The sequence below is a fragment of the Prionailurus bengalensis genome, chromosome A2 (genome assembly GCF_016509475.1).
Source record: "Prionailurus bengalensis isolate Pbe53 chromosome A2, Fcat_Pben_1.1_paternal_pri, whole genome shotgun sequence".
Taxonomy (NCBI): Eukaryota; Metazoa; Chordata; class Mammalia; order Carnivora; family Felidae; genus Prionailurus; species Prionailurus bengalensis.
In genome coordinates, this window is record NC_057348.1 from 98,026,897 (window position 1) to 98,048,451 (window position 21,555).

The 21,555-nt window shown below is 39.0% G+C and overlaps 1 protein-coding gene across 1 annotated transcript in view; it reads left to right on the plus strand.

The window, feature by feature from the left end:
- ASB4 (ankyrin repeat and SOCS box containing 4) overlaps positions 1 to 21,555 on the plus strand; it is a 61,345-nt gene that overhangs the window by 7,166 nt on the left and 32,624 nt on the right. The window contains exon 2 of the mRNA XM_043588921.1: positions 3,366 to 3,665. Within this exon, the coding sequence (XP_043444856.1) occupies positions 3,366 to 3,665 (300 nt within the window). The remainder of the gene's footprint in view (positions 1 to 3,365; positions 3,666 to 21,555) is intronic.

Genomic DNA, 21,555 nt, shown 5'->3' on the forward strand with positions numbered 1-21,555 from the left:
CAGTTTTCTCATCTGGAAAATGAAAGGCTTGGACTGGATAATCTTCCCTCCAGTGCTAACATTCGGTGTTTTCTTTGATTTCACATCAAAATGGTGTTTTCTTAATCAGCTCTCTACTGCTTCCTTTCCGAGATCATTTTTCTTCCCATTGCAGAAGCAGGCACGAGTTTCCAATCAGTTGGTGCACAGAGCTGCCAAATCTTTGCTGCTAATCAGCAGGCAAAACATACTCTGGTTTCCAGATCTGGAACCAGCTTCTTTCCAAGGCAGTTAGAAGAGACTAGCTTTGCAAATTGCTTGTTGAGGAGATTTGAGCATTACAATGACTGATTAGGTATTGGGTATTGTTGCTATTCATTCATGATCAAAAGCAGGTTGCATACCGTATAGCCTGAAAACTCTGCTCAGAACACAGATTCAATGTACATAGCTAAATAGAAATGTATAAATGGGTACATACACGTACACATGTAGTGTGAGTGCCTGTTTGCACACACACACACACACACACACACACACACATACACACACTACAGGCACAGGAATGACAATCCCACAGCCCCAGAGTACCTATGATACTAATTGTCTCTGGCAGTACCTGTGATACTAATTGTCTCTGCCAGAGAAAAGTCCATATCAACGAATAACTTCCCTTCTCAGCGTCTGGAATCTCAAATTAGTATCTTAGCACTCAGTTAGATTAGTTGAATACAGATTCCTACATAAATTCAGATAATCCCAAGAGGGTCACACTTTAAAAAATCCTCAGTTCATTAGACTTTAGTATGAATTAACTTTGGATTTCCTTTTAAAGAGCAGATTTGGATAAGGGAAGAGCTGAGAGGGATGGGGAGCAAAATGGCCGTAGAATTCTAATGGAATGGAAAGGGATTTGTGCGTGTGTGTGTGTGTGTGTGTGTGTCTAGGTTGGAGAGTAGGCTACAGAAAAACAAACTTCAGGTTGGGTTCATTCATTATCTCATGATTAATTGATATTGTGTACATCCCTATAAATGGCCTTTAATTATTTATTTATTTATTTTAAATGTTTATTTATTTTTGAGAGAGGCAGAGACAGAATGTGAGTGGGTTGGGGCAGAGAGAGAGGGAGGCACAGAATCTGAAGCAGGCTCCAGGCTCTGAGCTGTCAGCACAGAGTCCGATGTGGGGCTCCAACTCACGAGCTGTGAGATGCTCAACCGACTGGGCCACCCAGGCACCCCTATAAATGGCCTTTTAAACTAAATTATCTTTTCCCCTACAAACAGGGGGGGCAATAGTTTATTTTAATTTTACTTATTTTTACAAATAGTTATACAAGCACAAACATACTGAAAAGCTCAAAGGGGGCATCCAAAGACACATAAATCTATGTCCTTGTCCCCTAGCCCCCAGTTCTTGGAGGCCACCACTATAACCAGTTTCTTGTTCTAGGTGTTGATAAATATTTTCACATATGATAGCATATTAAGTGCACTGGTCAGCCCCTGCTTCTCTTGCTCAATAATATATCTTGAGATTTTTCCATATCCATTCCAAAGATATACCATTTTCCAGTATACACAGAACTGCTCTCTTCTTTATAATAGCTGTATAGTATTCGATTATATGGGTGCACCATAATTTTTTAAACAATCTCCAAATATTGACGAGGATTGAGATTGTTTCCAGTTGTTAACCATTAAGAACTATGCTGTAGTGTGATGCCTATTCTTGTCCACAGGCCAGGTTATAACTCCTGAGAACTTTATACTTGTCACAAAGATTTCAGTACAGATGGTGTCCTTGGAAGTTGTGCAATACTGTGGCCCCTATAGGGCATTTCACACATGAGTGATTATACTTGTAGGATAAATGCCCAGGAGTAGCATGTGTGTAATGTTTCTCACTTAAATGAGAGGATTTTGATTCCTGACCACCAGGCCCACTGGTAACGTGGTCATCATCCTCTGAGTGCCCTCCTGGTGCTCATCATTGGTGCTCAAAAGTAGTCACAATAGTCTAGATTTATTCTGACCTCATGTAACCAGTAAAAATTACCACTTTTACCTCTCTTGCTTTGGGCACTGCACTTTTATTAACGTATCTTAAGGTTGTATTAGCTTTTCGGCAGCTCCATCCCGCTGTTGGCTCCTTTTGAGAATACTGTCAACTCAAATCCCTAGGTCTTTTCTCAAATAGATTACCATTAAACCATATTCCGCTTACCTTGTACTTGCATGGTGGGATTTTATACCTTAAAAGCAAACTTCTGTTTTACCCATGTTAAAATATATTTTGTTGTTTCAGCCCTAGAGCTTCTTCTAAGCTGTTATGTCTACATCTTCACCCTGCCATCAATATTTTATCTTTCTGAAGCTATTTCCATTACCCACTCGTAGTGGGCTTAATGCCATGGCTCTATGTATTGACATTGAAAGAAGGTATATACAGTTAAGTTTGTTATAGCTTGTGAGACATGTGAGAGACAGAGAGACAGAGAGAGAGGGAGAGGAAGATGGGGAGAGAGAGAGAGAACATTTCCAACGACTAATGGGAAAAATTTATCTAAGATCTCAGTTCTAGGAACAGCTATGCTTCTCCTAGGCAATTAATTTGTGCATAGCTTGTGGGCATGGTTAATTGTGCAATACATCATGTTTTCCTATTTATTTTGGCTGCTAGGAAGTTCAAAGGCCAATTTGCAATGTGGTTCTAGTGTATAGGACACAGTTTATATTTTGTGTACCTATCTTACCCATTGATCACTTTTATTTTCCTACCTTATTTTTTCCCTTTGCCCTTGTTTTCTAGATCGTTAGAAAAGCTGGTATTGTGTAAACTTTGTGAGTTGCCTTAAATTCTTCTTTGAAAGAGGAATTGTATAAACCAACAGGCAGGCAAATAAAAGCTTGGCGTTATAAATTTTTTAAAGACACCAACTACATTCGTATTTTAGACTGACAACAACCAGTAAAGTAAGGTTAAAAAGTTTAAGCTTGTAACTAACAGCTTTGGAATCACTCAAGAACATGATTGGGACTTAAAACAATAAGAATCTCATGTAACTCACCACTTAAAATAAAATGCAATCATGTAAATGAGGTCTCAAACTCAAATGCCTTGAAGGGCCAAGAAGATAAAATAAATAAAAGAACAAGATAATGGAGAATAGTAGAAACAGAGAGACTCGCGAGTGCCTGTTCCACTCAAGTACATCCAAGTATGCTTCTATTTGCAGACCCATCAGTTACTAATTTACAACATCTGAATCACTCCCCCCAATTTTATAGATGTGACCAAAGTATAAGACCTTGCAAAAATCCTCACAAAACAGAGAAAAATCCTAGGCCACGAAATGAAACTTTCTCCCTCTTCTTTTTCAGGTTATTGGCTGCCTAGTTATAAATTAAAGTCTTCCTGGGCAACAGGCCTGCATCTCTCTGTCTTGTTTGGTCATGTGGAGTGTCTTCTGGTGTTACTGGACCACAATGCTACAATCAACTGTAGACCCAATGGGAAAACCCCCCTTCATGTGGCTTGTGAAATGGCCAACTTGGATTGTGTTAAAATCCTCTGTGACCGTGGAGCAAAGCTGAATTGCTACTCCTTAAGTGGACACACAGCTTTACACTTCTGTACAACTCCTAGCTCCATTCTCTGTGCCAAGCAATTGGTTTGGAGAGGTAAGCCTTTCTGGGTGGCTGACGTTGTCATCCACTTCCACACCTAGGGTTTTGAAACTTAGTGATCTTTACCTACTTTAGGTAATGTAGTAGGCATCCCATTTATAAGCCTCATTCAGGGGGCCCTAAAACTGCATAAGTATGTATATATTTATATAACTATATGTGTTGGTCCAGGATATTTAATGATGATCACATTGAAATCATTACTTTTTTCATTATAGGAGCCTTGTTAGTTTACACATTTATTTAACAAATATTTATTTAGTTCTCATGAGGTGTCAATTAATGTGTTAAGTAACTGAAAAAAATAGTTTCTGCCTTCAAGAAGCTATATTCTAGGAGCGCCTGGGTGGCTCAGTTGGTTAAGCGTGCAACTCTTGGTTTTGGCTCACGTCATGATCTCATGGTTCCTGAGTTCGAACCCCGCATCAGGCTCCACACTGACAGTGCAGCACCTTCTTGGGATTCTCTCTATCCCTCTCTCTCTGCCCCTCCCGTTTGCTCTCTATCTGTCTCTCTCTCTCAAAATAAATGAATAAACTTTTAAAAAAGGAAGAAATCATATTCTAATAGGAGAGATAAATACTATCAAAATAAATTTGTAAATATATAATAATAAATTGGGAAAGGAGCAAAACAGGGTGTTATGGAAGAGAATGCCAAGAGTGAACTATTATAAAATGTATAAAGACTTCTCTAAAGATATGACATGTAAGCTGAAACTTTATGAACGAGAGGGAACTAGCCATTAAAAAAGAAGCCAAGAGGAAGAAGAGTCCAGGTACAAGGAACAGTATGTGCAAAGTTGCTAAGGGAGCAAAACAACTGAACTATTCAACAGATGGAAGAAGGCCAGTGTGCCCGTGGGTGTGGGGTGGGTGGGAGGGACAAGAGTGTTCCGGGAGTGCCACACGACGACACTGGTTATGTTAGATCATATACAGCTTGCTGAGGGCCAAGGTATGGGGTTTAGAAATGGAGCCACTGAAAAGTTTTAAGCATGGCAATGACATGGTTTAATTTTCACTTAAAATCATCATTCTGGAGTTATACAAGAATAGGGCTGGAGGAGCCCAAGTATGGAAACAGGGAGACCAGCAGCAAAGCGATTTTAACAGTGTAAGTGAGAAGGGATGGTGATTTGTATCAAGGGGCAAAGTTTGATAGGAAGATTAGAAGATGGGTTTGCAATATATTCTGGAAGCAGAGTCAGTGGCATTTGGAGATGGATTATATATGGATGAGGGGTAAAGGAAAAGGAAGTTTCAAGCATCCTTGCCAGATTTCTGGCTTTAGAAAATGGGTGGAGAGCGATGCCATTTTTAAAAAGTGTTTTTGATGTTTTCATTTATTTTTGAGAAAGAGAGAGAGAAAGAGAGATCAGGGGAAGGGCAGAGAAAGAGGGAGGCAGAGAATCAAAAGTGGGCTCTGAACTGACAGCAGAGAGACCAATGCAGGCAGGGCTTGAACTCACCAACTGTGAGATCATGACCTGAACCAAAGTTGGACACTTAACTGATGGAGCCACCCGGGTGCCCCATAATGCCATTTTTCTAAGATGGAGAGAATTGAGGAAGAAGCATATATGTGGAAAAGATCATTAAATTAGTTTTTTAAAAATCATGTTTATAGAGCTATAATTTACACACAGTAAAGTTCGGTATTTTTGAGAAACACATAGTCATGAAACCATCATCACAGTCATTTCAAAAAGTTCCCTGATACTCTTTGCAGTTAATCACCTCACTTTATCCCCACCTCCAGCAGCCACTGATCTAGTTTCTGTCCCTAAAATTTTGTCTTTTTCAGAATGTTATATAAATTAAATTACACAATATGTAGCCTTTCAGGTCTGTTTTTACCTACTTAGCATAATGCATTTAAGATTCATCCGTGTGGTTGCATTAGCCAGTATATTGAATCTTTTATTGTTGAGTTGTATTCCTTGTATGGATGCAACACAATTAATCTGGTCCCCAGTAGAGGGACATTTGGATTGTTTCTAGTTTTGGCAATTTTGGAAAAAAAAAGGCTGATATAAACATTTGCCTACAGATTCTTATATGGGAATGTTCTCATTTCTCTTGGGTAAGTACTGAGGAGTGGGATGACAGATTGTAATAAATTTACAAGAAAACTGCTAACCCATTTTTCAAAGGAGTTGTACGTTTTGCATTCTCACCAGCAACGTATGAGTTCAGTTGCTCTCCAGCCTCGCCAGAACTTGGTAATGTCAGATTAAAAGAAAAATTTATTTTAGTAAATTGAATAGGTATATAAAGTATTTCATTATGGTTTTAATTAAAATTCCCTTAATGACCAAGGATGTTGAGTATGTTTTCAGGTATTTTTTTTGCCAGCTGTGTATTCACTTTGGTGAAATGTCTGTTCATATCTTTTGCTCCCTCTCCCCTTCATGAAAATGGGTTGTTTGTTTTCTTATTATTGATTTGTGAGAGTTCTTTATATATTCTGGATACTAGCCCTTTATCAGATATGTGGTTTGCAAATATTTTTATTCATTCTTTGACTTTTCATTCTTTCTGTCTTTAGAAGAGCAAAAGTATTTAATTTTAATAAATTCAATTTATCACTTTTTACCTGGTATGATTTACGCTTTGAGTGTCCTACCTAATTAGTCTTTGACTAATCTGAGTAATAAAGATTTCCTTCTGTTTCCTTCTAAAGATTTTATAATTTTAGGTCTCAATTTTAGGTGTTTGGCTTATTTTGAGTTAATTTTTGTATATGGTATAAAGTACAGGTTGAGGCTCATCTTCTTTATATATGGATGAATTATCTTATATATACAACTGCTTCAATATCTTTTACTGAAAAGACTATTTTTTCACCTTTGAGATGCCTTGGTATCTGTCAAAAATCAAGTGGCCAGAAATGTATGAATCCATTGATTTATATATTTTTTGCTGATGTTTCACTCACTTAATTGCTGTAGTTTTATATTAAGTCTCAAAATCAGATTGAGTTTCCCCAGATCAGTTTTAAACATGAGAAGTTTCAGATTTCTTTTAGACCTCAAAGTGAATGAGTCAAGTCTGCACTTGACATAAACGTATGGATTTCAGAAGAGAGTTCTGGACTGAAGCTGTAAGTTTAGGAATTGTTGGCCTATAGATTGTATTTGAAGCCAAAGAAATCAATGAAATCACTTGGATGAAAGGTGTGGAAAAACAAAAGAGAATCTAGGACCAAGCCCCGATACATTCTTACATTTAGATACTAGCAGGAGGGAGAGAGGCCAATAAATGAGAGTGAAATGGATTGGTAAGTGAAGTAGGAGGAAACCCAGGAGCATTTTTGGCATCATAGGGATTAAGAAAGAGGCAGGGTGAAGAAGGAGGAGGTGGTCAGCTGTATCAATGGCTACTTGAGAGACTTGATTCATTAGATGTTCATTAGATTAGGTGACAGAGTTATCACTGACAAAAGAAGTTTGGGGGAAATGGTGGGTGTAGAAACCATATTAGAATGGTATAAGGTGTGAATGAGAGGTCAGAAACTAAGGATGGCACGTATAGACGACTGTTAAAAAAATGTCTGGCTGCACATGTATGCGTAAGAGTAGCATGATTGCTGAAGGGGGCTAGGGGACATAAGAGAGTGTTATCTGTAGTTGGAGATAAAAGGAAATTGTGTAAAAGGAAATGGTTTGCAGAAAGCAAACAGTTAAAAATGCATGAGACAGAATAACTGAAAGGTTCAAATCTTTGAGGTTGAGATGGGGTGAAATCCAGAGACTGTGAGACACATCCCCATGTTTAACAGATGGTCTAAAGTAAAAGATGTCTTTAAAGAGTGTTCATTGATATGGTGGTGGTGAGATGAAGGAGTTCGTGTCTGGTATGAACTTATACAATTAATGTGTGAGGCAAAGTCATCAGGCAAAAATGAGAGCAGAAAGGGTGGACATTGTGATGAGAATAGGAAGGTATGGAGGTGTCATGAGGGAAAGAATGGGGAAACAAGTTTAAAGATGCCATGGTCTTCTCAACCTGTGAGTATTTGGTGGGAAGGAAAATCAGTCCAACTTATTCTCCTTCTTGCCTTCCCTGAGAGGAAAGGTCCAGTGCAGAGATGCATGGAGAGGGGCAGGTGTCCATCAGGGCTTAGCCACCTATGGCACGCGGCCATTACCACCGTTCACATTTATTTATACGTTGATGGCTTTCAGATTTAGTTTTTATTTTAATTTATATTTTAATTCACTAATTTAAAATTTTAAGGTTGTCATTTTAAATATTTTTAGAAAGTTAAGAAATTGTATCATTTGTTGAATTACTGACTTTTCATATTGCTGCCTTTTCATGTGACTTCATCAACCACAGACTGACAGAAAGCTGCCAAGGCTTTCACTCCCCAGAGCTGTAATCAGAGGGAGCCTCATTCCCAGAGCAAGGGCTTTTTGCCCATCTCCTTTATCCCTATTGACATAGGGAGACCACCTGGAGATGAGAAGGAGTAAAGGGGTATGGAGAGACCAAGCAATGCTCGCTCCCTGTAGGCTGACACTAATGAACGAGGCTAATAACAATCAAAGAGGAAGAGTGGAAGTCAATTAAAGATCTACTTACTCTTAGATCCATGGCATCAAAGGCCAAAGCCATAAAGGAAAGATGAATTAGAGAAAGCAAAAATATTCAATGTCCGAGTGGCAAACAAATTATAACATTAAAAGGCTGTCATAAAGCGGGGGGAAAAATATTTGAGACTGTGTAGACAAGGGCCCTATTTATATCCTTAACATAGAAAGAAAGATTTTTGGTTTGTTTTCCTTTAGAAAGAAATCTTAAAAATTAAAGTAAGGAGATTAACAACGAAGAATGAGAGAGAAAAAGAGAACAAAAGACCAAGGTATTTCAGGAAATAAAACCCAAGTATATAAACAACAAATAAAGATAGCATAATGATCACCTGCCTTGGTTATCTGTAAAATGTTAATTAAAATGGCAGGTGCTTTTGTTGTCATTTATTACATTTAACAAAAATACAAACGATGACAGTATATCTGTTGACACACACAGGGATGTGCTCTCACACACCCTTCGTGGGATGCGAATGGGTATCGTCCGGAGGGCAATGTCATAAGCTTGAAACCTTTTATAACTCAGAAATTCCCCCTCTGGGATTTAGGGCTAATTTTGTACCTTTTGGCTGAGATAGGCTATCATTTCTGTGGGGCCTCCAATTCAAACTCCAGGTATTAGCTCTAAACAGGGCTATATACTGAGTCAAAGAGATAACTGATGAGAAAGAAAAAAGACATTTAGCATGTAACAGAATTGTGCTTGGTCATGCAATCTGTAGTACGCTAGAAATTAAGAGACTTTCTCCTGATTCTACAAGAGTCTTCAAAATATTGTAGTTATGTTATGTTTTCTTTTGTATTTTTGCATCAGAAGCTTTGACTTGTTAAGGAATACGTTTAAAACACAATTTAAAATATATATACTGACATTTTTCATTTTTAAATGTATTTAGAGTCACAAAATATTTGCCCAATTTATTTTTGTCCTCAGAGATTTACTTTTATTACTGAAAAACTGAAGAATGTTTGCATATAAATAAAATTTTAAAATTTTAAAATAAAATAAAATTTTCAAGCTGTGTTACTTCCATATCATATAGGCATTAAAAATTATGTTGTAAAAAATGTTCGTTGACATGGAAAATGTTTTAAAAAGAAATTTAGAGGAGAGTATGAACTGCATAAACTTATTTTTCTAAAAAGTATGTATGATCATGCATCTCAGAGTCACACCTGGTATCATAGCTAATGTTTAGCTGTAGCTAACTAAGCAACTTCAAAAAAGTCAATTTGTTGTTCTAGATCCTTACTCCTAGGATAACATGTGTTGTTTTTTTTTTTAAGTGTGGTACCTGGTAAATATATCAAAAGCAAAACAAATTGTGAATCAGATAAATGGGGAAAATTCTACCCATTTTATGGATGCAGAAATAGGAAGAAAGGGTAAGGGCTTACAGTAGATATCTTAGTCTGGAAACTCCAGAAGACCGTGAGCATCTTACATTCTCTCTTTTGCATTTTTATGTCTTCAGCCTCTGGACAATGCTTGGCACATAGGAAGTACTCAATAAATGGTCTCTGACTGATCTGGGAATGGCTCCAGGCGCCTTGAGTGCATGGATGGGAACGACTGCCATCTAATAAATGGAAACTGTTATATTCATGGTTAATGAAATGCGGTTGTTGGTCAGTTTCACCCTCTCTCGGGGGATAGTTAAGGGATGAATTTTCTCCCTCTTGGATTATGTCCTAGGCACTTTGAGGAGAAGTCACATACATCACCTCGTGGCTGGACACAGGGAATTGAGACAGCACACAGACAAGGGAAGCAAGTTAGGCTAACATTAAACTGCGGACCAGAGAAGTCCATTAGAGGAAGAACCAATGCCATGGCAACTGAAAACCAATGTAATTTCATTTGCTATTTAATGGACTCTTTGTAGAAAAAAAGTGCTCTTTGTGGAAAAGGCTAATTGAGGCCAAAAAATTGCATGCAATTTTCGCTTAAAGGATTTTCCCCTATTTTTTTCAGCATTGCAGAGCCTGCTTTGTCCCCATGCTGGATTTTGTCTGCTATTTTTCTGTTTGCCTTTCTACTTAATGCCCCCCATCTTCTGGCCTTTGTTTCCTTTGGTATTAGTATAATAGTGCTCATCAGCTGAGAGGGCTTATTTACCTCAGTGAAAATGTCCTCTCTGTGAATCCTGCATTTCCCTACGAATAAAGAGAGTCAGGTCAGGTTCAGCTGGCTGAATAGCAGCATATTATTTCTACCTATTCCCATTCGTAAGAGGAAAATGAAAGCTGCTTGCTTTACTCTGCATGAAGCAAATCCTGACAGTTGGAGGAAAATTTGTTACTGCAGGAAAGCCATAAAAATTCAAATGTTTCCTACCAGAATGTAGCATGAGGGCAATGTAAAGGAGACCGTGCCTTTTAAAAGCCCATCCCCTGTTACTTGGTGTGACAATGACACGTTACCCACATGTTAGGAAACTCCCTGTCCAATGATGAGAACATATAGCAAGGCGAGAATGTCACTGGACTTACCTTTAGTCAAGAAGCAGGTATGCTGGCTGGACAGGCACCCCCTCCCCAGTCTGTCACCCTCTGTGTCTTTCTGGCTCTTCAATGATATGTGGTAATAGCACAGATATGACCATCCCAGTCCTTTGCAAACAACTTTGGGGGTTTTTGCCTCATCTGCTATATGGCTAGTACCACCTGTATAATATGAATTTAATATTTTTTTCAAACTGACATTACTTATTAAATCCAATTTTAAAAGAAACTTTGTATCACCATAAAAATTGATTTGTCACTATAAAAAATAGGGCAAGCTCCCTGGCCATTCATAGAACATAACAGTAACAGTAAATAATGGGCAATGAAATTCTTGACCTCCATCTGCCCAGAGACCCTCTTCTCTCAGATGGCAAAGAATGACTCAAAAGCCTCATCTCTGGCTGTTGTTTTTCCTAGAAGCAGTGTCTCCAGTGATTCAGCTCTGAATGAGTGAACTTGAAATTTATTTCCAGGCCATGTCTCCCACCCAGGCAGGTATTCCAGCCCAGTAAATAACGTCCCATGTAAGATTACAACACACCGTCGGAGACCCTGCCTTCAGCAGTGCTTTCTGAAGTTGATGGTCTATTTGGCGGTGAATTTTAGAAGCATCCCCTTTAAAACCAGGAGTGAAACAAGCCTACCGCTCTCACCAGTTATGTCCTGGAGGTCCTTGCCGGCACAAAGAGAAAACAAAAAGAAATAAGATGTACGAAGATGGGAAAGCAGGAAGCAAAACTGCTATTATTTCACACAATATGTTTGTCAACAACAACAACAAAGAAAAGCTAAGGTCAAATGATTAGAATTTGTCATTGAGTTCAGCAGAGGTACTGCATTTGCGATCAATATGCAAAAATCAATTGTATTGTATATACCAGAACCAAGTGGCAAGAAATCATCATGTAAGAAAAGACATATTTACATATATCGTGAAAACTTTAAGCGACCTAGAAAATATAGTCAACAAAAGGGTGGAAAAAATATAAAAATTGAATGAAAGACATTAAGAAGAGACCATGTGCAAGGTTCATGATGAAAACTGTAGTTCTTGACGACTCCCACCTAAGTGGTAGCCACTTTCCCTCCTTTTGCCTGATTAGTTTGATGTTTATCTCCATATTGTTAAATAAATACCATTTATGCATAAAATTGAAAAGAATAAGTAGCAACATGAGCAGTTTCTGATAATCTATTTATTTATCATAATGGAAGATGAGGATCTGGCTGTTTTTCTACACCGACTCCCCAATCTAAGTACCTTTCCTATCTTCCATACTCACAATATGACAATATTACAACCATGAGGTTTGTAGTAAACTTACGGTAACGTCTTTGTATACTTCATTTTCCCTGGTGTTAATTGTTTCTTTTTGTTTGTTTTCTGTAGATCATCACCATTTTAACCCCAAACTTTTTGCCAATACTTTTCATCTTTTCTGAAAAATTTTCAATTCAACAAGTATATGGTCATTTTCATTTTCTTAGAAAAAAAATCCCTTCTAGAACCTTCAGACTTGCTCCAACTGCTGCCCTCCTAGGACCTCTATTCCCCATCACCCTAAAGATTCCCTTTGCCTCTCACCCATGTTGAATTTCCTGTTCCCTGGATCCTGAGTGTTTCCATATCTTGGTGTGTTGCCTGTTTTGCTTGAGTACCTCCTCTAGTAGATTTCTGGGAAGGGGAGCAAGAGACTACACAACCCCCAGAATGCATTTATCCTACCGTCATGTGACATAGAATTCTAGACTGATAATCATTTTCCTTTAGAATAATGAAGACATTTCTCCATTTCTTCCCAGTTTCCAGGACTGCTGCTGAAAAGTTAGAAACCATTTTATTTCTTCATCTTTTATATGTGACTTATTATCTCCTGTCTGGAGGTTTTAGAATTTTCTTTTTCTCTTCAGCTTTCTAAAATTCCATGATGATCTGCCTTGTTGTGTTTATTTTCATCCACTGTACTGGGTCTTTTCAACCCCAAAAGCTGTATGTTTCTAAGTTCTGAGAAATATTCCTGAGTTCTTTTCTTCTGTTTTCTGTATGCCCTGTCTCTTGAATTGCTGTTAGTTAGATACTGGACTTCCTACACTGTTTCTCTATTGTCTTATCTTGTCTCTCCTCTTTTATATTTCTTTATCTTTATCCTTTCCTTCCTGGCAAATTTACTTCAGAGTATTATTCTCTGTTTTTTAAAATTGCTTCTATCTACCCTATTAAAGGCTTTCCTTAAATTTTTATAATCTTTAGCTGTCTGCTGATAGTTAAGATGGAGTGACTACAAACTCAGTGTATGAGTAAGGTTAATTAATTATTAGCTTTGCTATGTGGGATCTGGCTGAAACTTTTATTTGAGAAATCTCTTACATAGTATCTTTGGATCTTTTTTCTTAGGTTGGTCAGATTCTCAAACAAACAAACAAACAAATAAACAAACAAACAAAAACCCAAAATGCCTCTGCCTGGTTTCTTCTTGGGTTAAGGCTTAGTTGTCATTTTTCTAGGTGCTGAGTTGGGGCACAGGGCTGGGAATGATTAAGAAGTATGCCTGTGGTCTAGAATGTTCTGCCCTCTCCTCTTGGCTGAGCTAACTTCTAGCACATAAAGCCTTAGTTCAGACATCAATTCCAAGGATCATTCTTCCTGAATTCCCTTAAATGAGATTAGGCCCCTATGTCATTCTGAATTCTCATAGCACATAGTTTTCCTTTGTGCAACTTACATTTCGTTTAATTCTTTGATTAGTATCTGTTTTCCTCACCCATCTATGTTTCATGAGAGCAGAGTTTTGCTCCACATAGCCCAGTGAATAGTCCATATTGGTTGCTGATTGTGGGGTATTCATTGGACATTTAGTTAAATATAGGTACTATAATTAAGGAGGAGAGTGGGGTTGAACCAGAGCAATCCTGTCACTATTACTGGCAAGATGGCTCTTGGTTTATGGTCCATTACATTCCTAACTTCTTTTCCTACACTGAAGACAGTACGAAGAAAGGAGAATGCAGAAGTGTCAAACACTATCGAGAAATCTAGTCAGTTGAGAATTAAAAAGTTTACATTGAATTTAATGACATGGAGGGACTTGGAGATTGTAACATCAGTTGAGTCATGGATGCAGAAATCACAGTGGAGGGGACTGATAACTAAAAAATGTTGTTTAAGAGTATGAACAAACCTTCTAAAGAAGAGTATTTGTGGAGAGAAGATAACAGAAACCTGAGCATTTGAAAAACCAATGGCAAAATCCCTTAGGGGGGCAGACATTGAAGACATAGGAAAGAGGAGGGATAATTTATTGTGTGAGGAATCTGAGAAGTTCAGGAAATGAGTTCTAGAACCATGTAGAAGGATTGACTCTAGAGAGGAGAGCATCTTTCCAATGTAGCTGAATGGCAAAAAAGGGGAGAAGATGAGAGTTGATATGTGTAGTAGGAAGGTGTTAAGAAGTTTCCATCTGAAAGGTATTTTTTATGTAAAATAGGAGGCAAGCAGATCTGAGAGTGGAGGCAGAGAGGAAAGCATTAAAGAATCGAGGAGTGCCTGGGTGCCCAGTTGGTTTGAGTGTTGGACTCTTGATTTCAGGTCAGGTCATGATCACACAGTTTGTGAGATGGAGCCATGTATCAGGCTCTGTGCTGGCAGCACGGAGCCTGCTTGGGACTCTCTCTCTCTCCTTTTCTCTCTCCCTGGCCCTACGCAGCTCACGTGCGCTCTCTCTCTCTCTCTCTGTCTCTCTCAAAGTAAATAAATTAATTAAAAAAAAAAGAATCAAGGAAGTGGAAAATGTCTGAAACAATCATTATGGAGAACAGTACAATAATTAAGCACAGAAAGAGAATCTTTGGATTGCTGAGCAGTCTTGAGGATGCAGTTGAGTGTTGTGTGTGAGTTCAAGGTGGTACCCAGTCTGGTTCAGTTGGTACCTCACCTGTAGTGTGATTTTTGCTACACAGCTCTCAGCTGTTCGGGTGCAGGCACCGAGACAGTGGATAATTGGGTTCATTCATTGCAACAGGTGGGTTCTTGGAAGAATTGGAAGGGGTTTAAGGTCTTGGCAAAAGAGTTATTGAAATGATGGAATATGGAAGTCAACTGGGTAGGGAGAGGAGGAAAGTAAGGAACATGTACGGGACAAAGAGGTCACAGAGAGGGGTTCTAACAGAACCAAGATACCAAGATGAGCAGCTATGGTCAAAAAATCAAATGTGGGAATTCATGTTGTCCGGAGACTGATCAGTCCAAACTAATTAATAACTGAGTCCAAGTATGAGAGTGGGTGGGAGTCACTAGGTCAGAGAAAAGGACTAAGTCAGTGAGGAAAACGAGATCCAGATTTTGAGACGCCAGGGCATTGGGTGGTCCTCCATGTGGCTGTTAAAATCACCCAGAATTTGAGTGGCAAAGGATAATGTGAATCAGTCAGCCAAATCTTCAGAAACTGATGGGGAGATAAATGTATTCACGAAGGAGGGGAGGTGGTATAGATGAAAAAGCGGAGCCCTAAAGAAGCTGAGATGTTCCTTTCATTTTTATTTATTTATTTTTTCGAGAGAATTAGGGAGTAATTGGAAGCAGCAATGGGGAGTCAGACATATGAAAAAGAACACCCAGCTATATACTGCAGGCCAGAGTTAAGCATCCTGCATCTTTTCTTTGAGCTTGGAACAGGGCAAAGCTAGTTTGGTTGCCATGGTGACCAACGCCATGTCTCCGGGCTCATTAATCCTGTGTTCCAAACTAAGCACTTAGCGATAGCTTCTGAATAAATGCAACAAAGCTCTGCATACTGAAAAGGGCACATTCATGTTAAGCAGGGGAAAAAGGTTTTCAATTTCATTCATTAAACTTGAGTAAATAATTTAATATCTTTGTGCGTCAGTCCTCCTAGCTAATGAATAAGAATAAATGCTTAATGGAAAATCTAGCCTAATAAAGTTAACAGCATCAGCTTTACATATAAAGGAAATTGATGTTGCTGGTATATATGCATATGAAGGGGAAAATGGAAGGGAAAATAACATATATTAAGCATCTACGGTGTGGCATGTCAGGTACTTTAAAATAAAATGTCTCATTTAATCCTTGCAACAACCATGCATACCACTCCTTTCATTTTGCAGATGTGGAATCAGAAACTCAGAGAGGTTAAATAAGGCCCTGGTTCACAAAATTGGTAGGATTCAGGCAGGCCCAGTTCTGCCCGGTTTGGGTCCGTGAGGCTCCCACTATGCCTTGCTGAAAATTGTGTACAGCTTATCTTTCTGAAACATTTGGCTAATTAAAAAATTAGGAGAAAAGTTTGTCCTAAGGTGTCATTGCCTATATAAAAGAGAAGTGTAAATGCTGTATCAGAATCCCATTAGCTTGAAAACATTCACTACCATTAGATGGTTTTAAAGGCGTTTCTTGAAAAGAAATTGAGAAGACAGCTGGCTATATTAGAAGTGTGTTTAATTAAAAGATGTGAAGAACTGTCAATGCTTCTTCCAAAACGAGTCCCTCCAGAGCAATTGTTTATGCCCACTTTGCATTTCCTGGTGCGTGGAAGGCTTGAAGTTGCAAGGCAGACCCTCAACACAGAAGCTGCTTTTTGCCTTCTAGGTCTAATGACTTTATTTGTTTTTGTTTGTTTTTCATTTTTTTTGTTTTTTTTGTTTTTTGTTTTTTTTTTTTTTTGGATTTGCTCCAGCAAAGATGTGGATAAAATGATTGAAAAAGATATATTAAAAATCCATGAATTAATTTTCCTTAAAATTAAACTCTTTAATTAAAAGCAACACTGATCAATTTCTAATTTCTGCCTCTAATAATGTGATATAGCAAGGTTTAAAATAAATAGAAACAACTTGGTGCAAGTTAAATATCCTTGTCCCCAACCTTAGCTGTTAGTTCTTTTTTTCCTCCAAATACTAATTGCTTAGTTTCACCTATATGACTACCCCAAGCCTATTTTTTAAAATTCGGGGTGCTTATTGCTTCCCCAGATGACTCCCCAGTGCTTCTTTAGAGGGAAAGTGTTAATTCCAGCCTTCTCTCCCCTGTCAGTATTAAAGGTTTCTCTGACTGGTTCTCTCTACTTTTAACTCCTATCAAAGGCCATATGTGACTTGCATTGTGAGTTTTCAGTCTGGGTATGTTATCTTTGTTTTATAACTAGAAGCATCTGACACTAGAAATTGAAGGATAAAATTTTCATGGGCCTGCACTGCTTTATTATTATTATTTTTTTATATCAGCACGTCTCTAATTTATTTCTTACTCAGAGGAGGCTGGATAGGATTATCTCCCGAACATTTTAAACACCACTTAGTTAAAGATATCAGATTTATAAACAGAAATGTAAGTGTTTTCTTTGTAATCTCCAAAAGTAATAACTAACGGAAGATAATCTAAACCGTTTTAGAAGGAGACTCAAGGGCCCAGATTTGGAGGTAAAATGGTTAAATCAAACAAGGATCTGGGGATCCCAGCTCAGTTTTCTATTTAGCTAACCAAGAAAACACACAAATATGATGAATGGCAAAAAGCGTCAGAATTGGAAGCTAAGAATCAAGCATATACCACCTTCTTGAAGAAGTTTCTACTGACTAGAAAGTTAATCAGAACAGAGTGGATCTTTTCTGAGATAAAACATCCCCCTGGTAGGCAGAAGAGGTATTAGCCAGCTTAATTGAGAGCCACAGAGGGCTCCATACTTTGGGGGAAGCTCCTACAGCATCTTTTGCTTTCATTTACTTGCAGCCTTAGAAGTCCCAGCAGCCCTCAGAATCACTCTTCAATTAAGAGGGCCACACCAACCCAAAAGCAGGGTGGCAAGGGCAGGAAGTAAATTCACTTCTTGCAAGCAACGTTGAATTAACTGGGTGGGGGCAAGAGGAAAGGACTGAATAAGAGCCCCAAGGAAAAGTCGGCCTGGAGTCAATAATTTAATAATAATAATAATAATAATAATAACAATAATAATAATAACCGGATATGGCATTTCTATTGCCATAATCCTCACAGTTATTCTATGCGGTTAAACTATTATCCCATTTACAGATGAAAACACTGAGCTTTAGACAAATTGCTTAACGGTAAGAGCAGGTTTTGAAGATAGAATGACCTCAATGCAATGCGCTTGCTCTCTCCACTAGGTGGTGCTGCCTTCCCTTTGCTACTTACAATCCTTGCCAGTAGTATAAGTCTTGGGACTGTGCTGTTGCCTTATCCTGTAATCCGTCTCCACTGCAGACCGGACATGTCAATCAGTAAACCTGCCACTCGCTCAGCCCCTTCTAGAACTGTCTTGTACACAGCCCTGATGAAGCGGCTTAGATTGTTAAGTTATGTAACGCTGGATCCTTCCCCACCATAGACGATAAAACCAGGATGGTGGTATTCAATCCAAGGGGCTCAAATACAGCTCCATATGAAAAGATGCATTCAAGTATAGTGCTTAACGAAGTAAGTATTGGAATCGACTTTCCTTGTTTCAAATCTTGATAGCCCTCCATTTATTCTCTACAAGTGAGGGCAAGAATTAAGCTCTTGGAATCTCAACCTTCATGTAATAAATGGGGATGTTGATAATAATCTAAGCTGATTCTAGAGAACTCAAACAAGGTTTGTGAATTTTCGTATGTGACTCTTTCCCCACCTCTTACCTTTGTGTTGTCTAGAAATGCATTTCCCAAAGTGCATTGATTCTGGGACTTTTAATTACAAAAGGACAGTATTACAAAAGGACAGTTCCTTGGTCAAATAGTTTGGGAAAACACATGTTAAATTAGACAGAGATCCTCATCTGAGGATTTTGCAGAATCTTTCATACGGTAATGTGAATTGTGTATATACAAAGGTACAGAGATCTACAAATTTATTTAACCACAGAGTCCTTGTTTTTAATGCATCTCACAGTGCTAATATGCCACACAATAGACTTGTGCTATTATGTGTCACAATGCTGACACAAAAGAGTGAAATTGGGACTTTTAACCAGAAGCAAGAACTGAACTCAGCCCTGAATACATCAGTCTTCCCTCCAGTGTCTGATCTGAGGGCAAATTCTATCTCACTATAGTAGGCAGAAGATGTCCACATCCTAATCCCTGGAATCTATGAATATGCTACCTTACATTGCAAAAGGGATTTTGCAGATGCGATTGAATTAAGGACCTTGACATGAGAGGCTGATTTTGGATTATCCATCTCCTTAAAATTGGAGAATGTTTTTTGGCTGTGGTCAGAAGAAATGGGACTATGGAAGGAAGGTTCTGCCCTGTGAAAAAGACTACACCCTCCACCATCGGCTTTGAAGATGAAGAAAGGAGGCCATGAGCTAAGTAATGTGGATGGCCTCTAGAAGTTGAGAACTGTAAGGAAACAGATTCTCCTAGAAACTCCAAAAGGAACACAGTCTCACTGATACCTGATCTTAGCCCACTGTGTTAGAGTTTTCCAAAGAAACAGAATCAACAGGGGGCAGGGGGAAGATACTGATTGATTTGTTTTAACGAACTGCTTCACAAGATGGTGGGGGTATGAGTCCAAAATCTGCAGGGTGGGCTGGCAGCCTGGAGACCAGGGAAGAAGTGCAGTCTGCTGGTAGAATTCCTTCTGGCTCAGGGGAAGCCAGTCTTTGTTTTGTTCAGACCTTCGATTAATTGGCTGAGGTGCACACATTATCTGCTTACTCAAAATCCACTGTTTCAAACATTAATCTCACCCCAAGAAAAAAACACCTTCACTGAAACATTCAGAATAATTTTTGACCAAATATCTGGGCACTGTGGCCCAACCATGTTGTCAGGTAAAATTGACCATCACACCCACGGAGACCGATGTGGAACTTCTGACCTACAGAACCATAAGATAATACATCTGTGTTGTTTTAGGCCACTAAATCTGTGGTAATTTGTTATGACAGCAGTGAGAAACTAATACACTCACCTTTTATCCATTATACCTATTGTCATCTACTGTAATACTAGTCTTTCCCTACTGAGGATGTGGTCATCTGTCTCTCAGTTTGGGTCCATTTCCCTACTTCCATCCCTGGGGATGGATTTCAATATTATAGATTCCTGATCCGAACACACTCACAGCTCTGGGACCACCTCATCTCATATTCAAGTCTCTCAGCCCCTCCTCGAATCATTTCTTTCTCACCTCAGCCTGGGCTTCCTAGCTGATACTTGAACTACTATCTCACCAACATTATGACTTCTTTGCCAAACCAGGGTTCTTCTGGGCTAACACAGACCTGGGTAATATATCTTTCCTGCTCTCTGTTAAATATCTATAAAAACACATTAAAATTGACCCCCAAATCCTTTAGCAACAACTGTATACGCTAAATATATGAACGAACTGTAAGTCAAAGAATGAGTGAAATTTCTATTAATTACATCATCAAAGGAATGGATTGGGATGTGCATTCTGGAAGAGATGCCACATGGTATACACTCTTAAATAAAACAAGACAGATGGCCCTCCCCAAGAGTTAAAGAAAGAGACTGACTCACACATTCAGTCTAGATTTAGGGCACACAAATTCTTCCTCCCCTTAACTTAGCAGTCTAAATCCATTGAGAATACCACTCACAGCATGCTACATGTCAGGAATTAGAGAAGATCTTGTATTCTCAGATGATCAGTCCCTACCTGTCTTACAGAGCTCTCAAATACGAAGATGACAAAAAAGAAGTCCAACTGAGAGTCTAAGAAAAATATGCTGGCCCACAGGGAAGGAATGTTACCCTGACAACTCAGGAGAGAGGATAATTCTGTAACTGCTTTCTTTGAAAAATAGACACAAATGTTGAAGCCCTGTACTTAATTCCATCCAAAGTTTGAAGGGGACATGGCCTCTATGAAACCTAAGCAGATAAGGGGCTGAGATAAAGGCAGAAATGCAAAGGGAGCTGGGGGGGGGGGGGGGGGGGTTGAGGGGGGGCGGGGCAGTGTGTGTGTGTGTGATAATTTCCCTCTTTCCTCAACCTCAGGGTCTGTCCTAGAGTTCTATGTAGTCAAATATCTGGTTTCCCCAGCTTGGACATGGACAATATCACTCATATGTACCCCCGGGTACATTAGGATAATTCTAATTTTCTACAGATTGTGTTAGCAAGAAGTCTTCCCCCAAACCTCCTTTCCTTAGATGAATCCACAGAGTGACTTACCTGGGTTCAAGCAGTTGTTCCTTCTGTAGGCCCCTGGAGGTAGAAAGAAGCCACATGTTTCCTCAGGACTAAAGGAATCCTCACTCATGGTCCAGAATGTTGGCTCCTGAGATAGGCTTTACCACTACTGCTTTGCTGCCACCGGACAGGGAAGGCCCCTTGTTGCTTGGCGAATTTCTTCTCATGCAGTAGGTTTCTGCTAACCTAATTAATGCCCCACTTGCTTCTTCCCCTCCCCCTCAAATTCTGCCTCAGGAGTGGGGGTACCATTCTCATTCATTCCTCCTCATCTTCCTTTGTCATTCCAGCCGCCTCCAAGCGGCCCGGGCCATTCCCCTCCACCCTCGAGTCTGGCCTAGGCTTCCACTTGTTCCAGAACAAACAGAATTTTGTCCTGGGGTAGAGGAAGAAATCATTATTCGCTCTCTCCAAATTCCTGGCCTTTAAAAAATACACAACCCCACAAACTTCCCAAGGATTAATCTCTTTTTTCAGTTGAATGACAATAGCAGCATTCATTCCCCTCAGCAAAAACACCATCCCCAATCCTAAGATATGGTCTGACTTCATGAGCCCATAAAGATTAGTGCAAAATAGTATGATAATAGT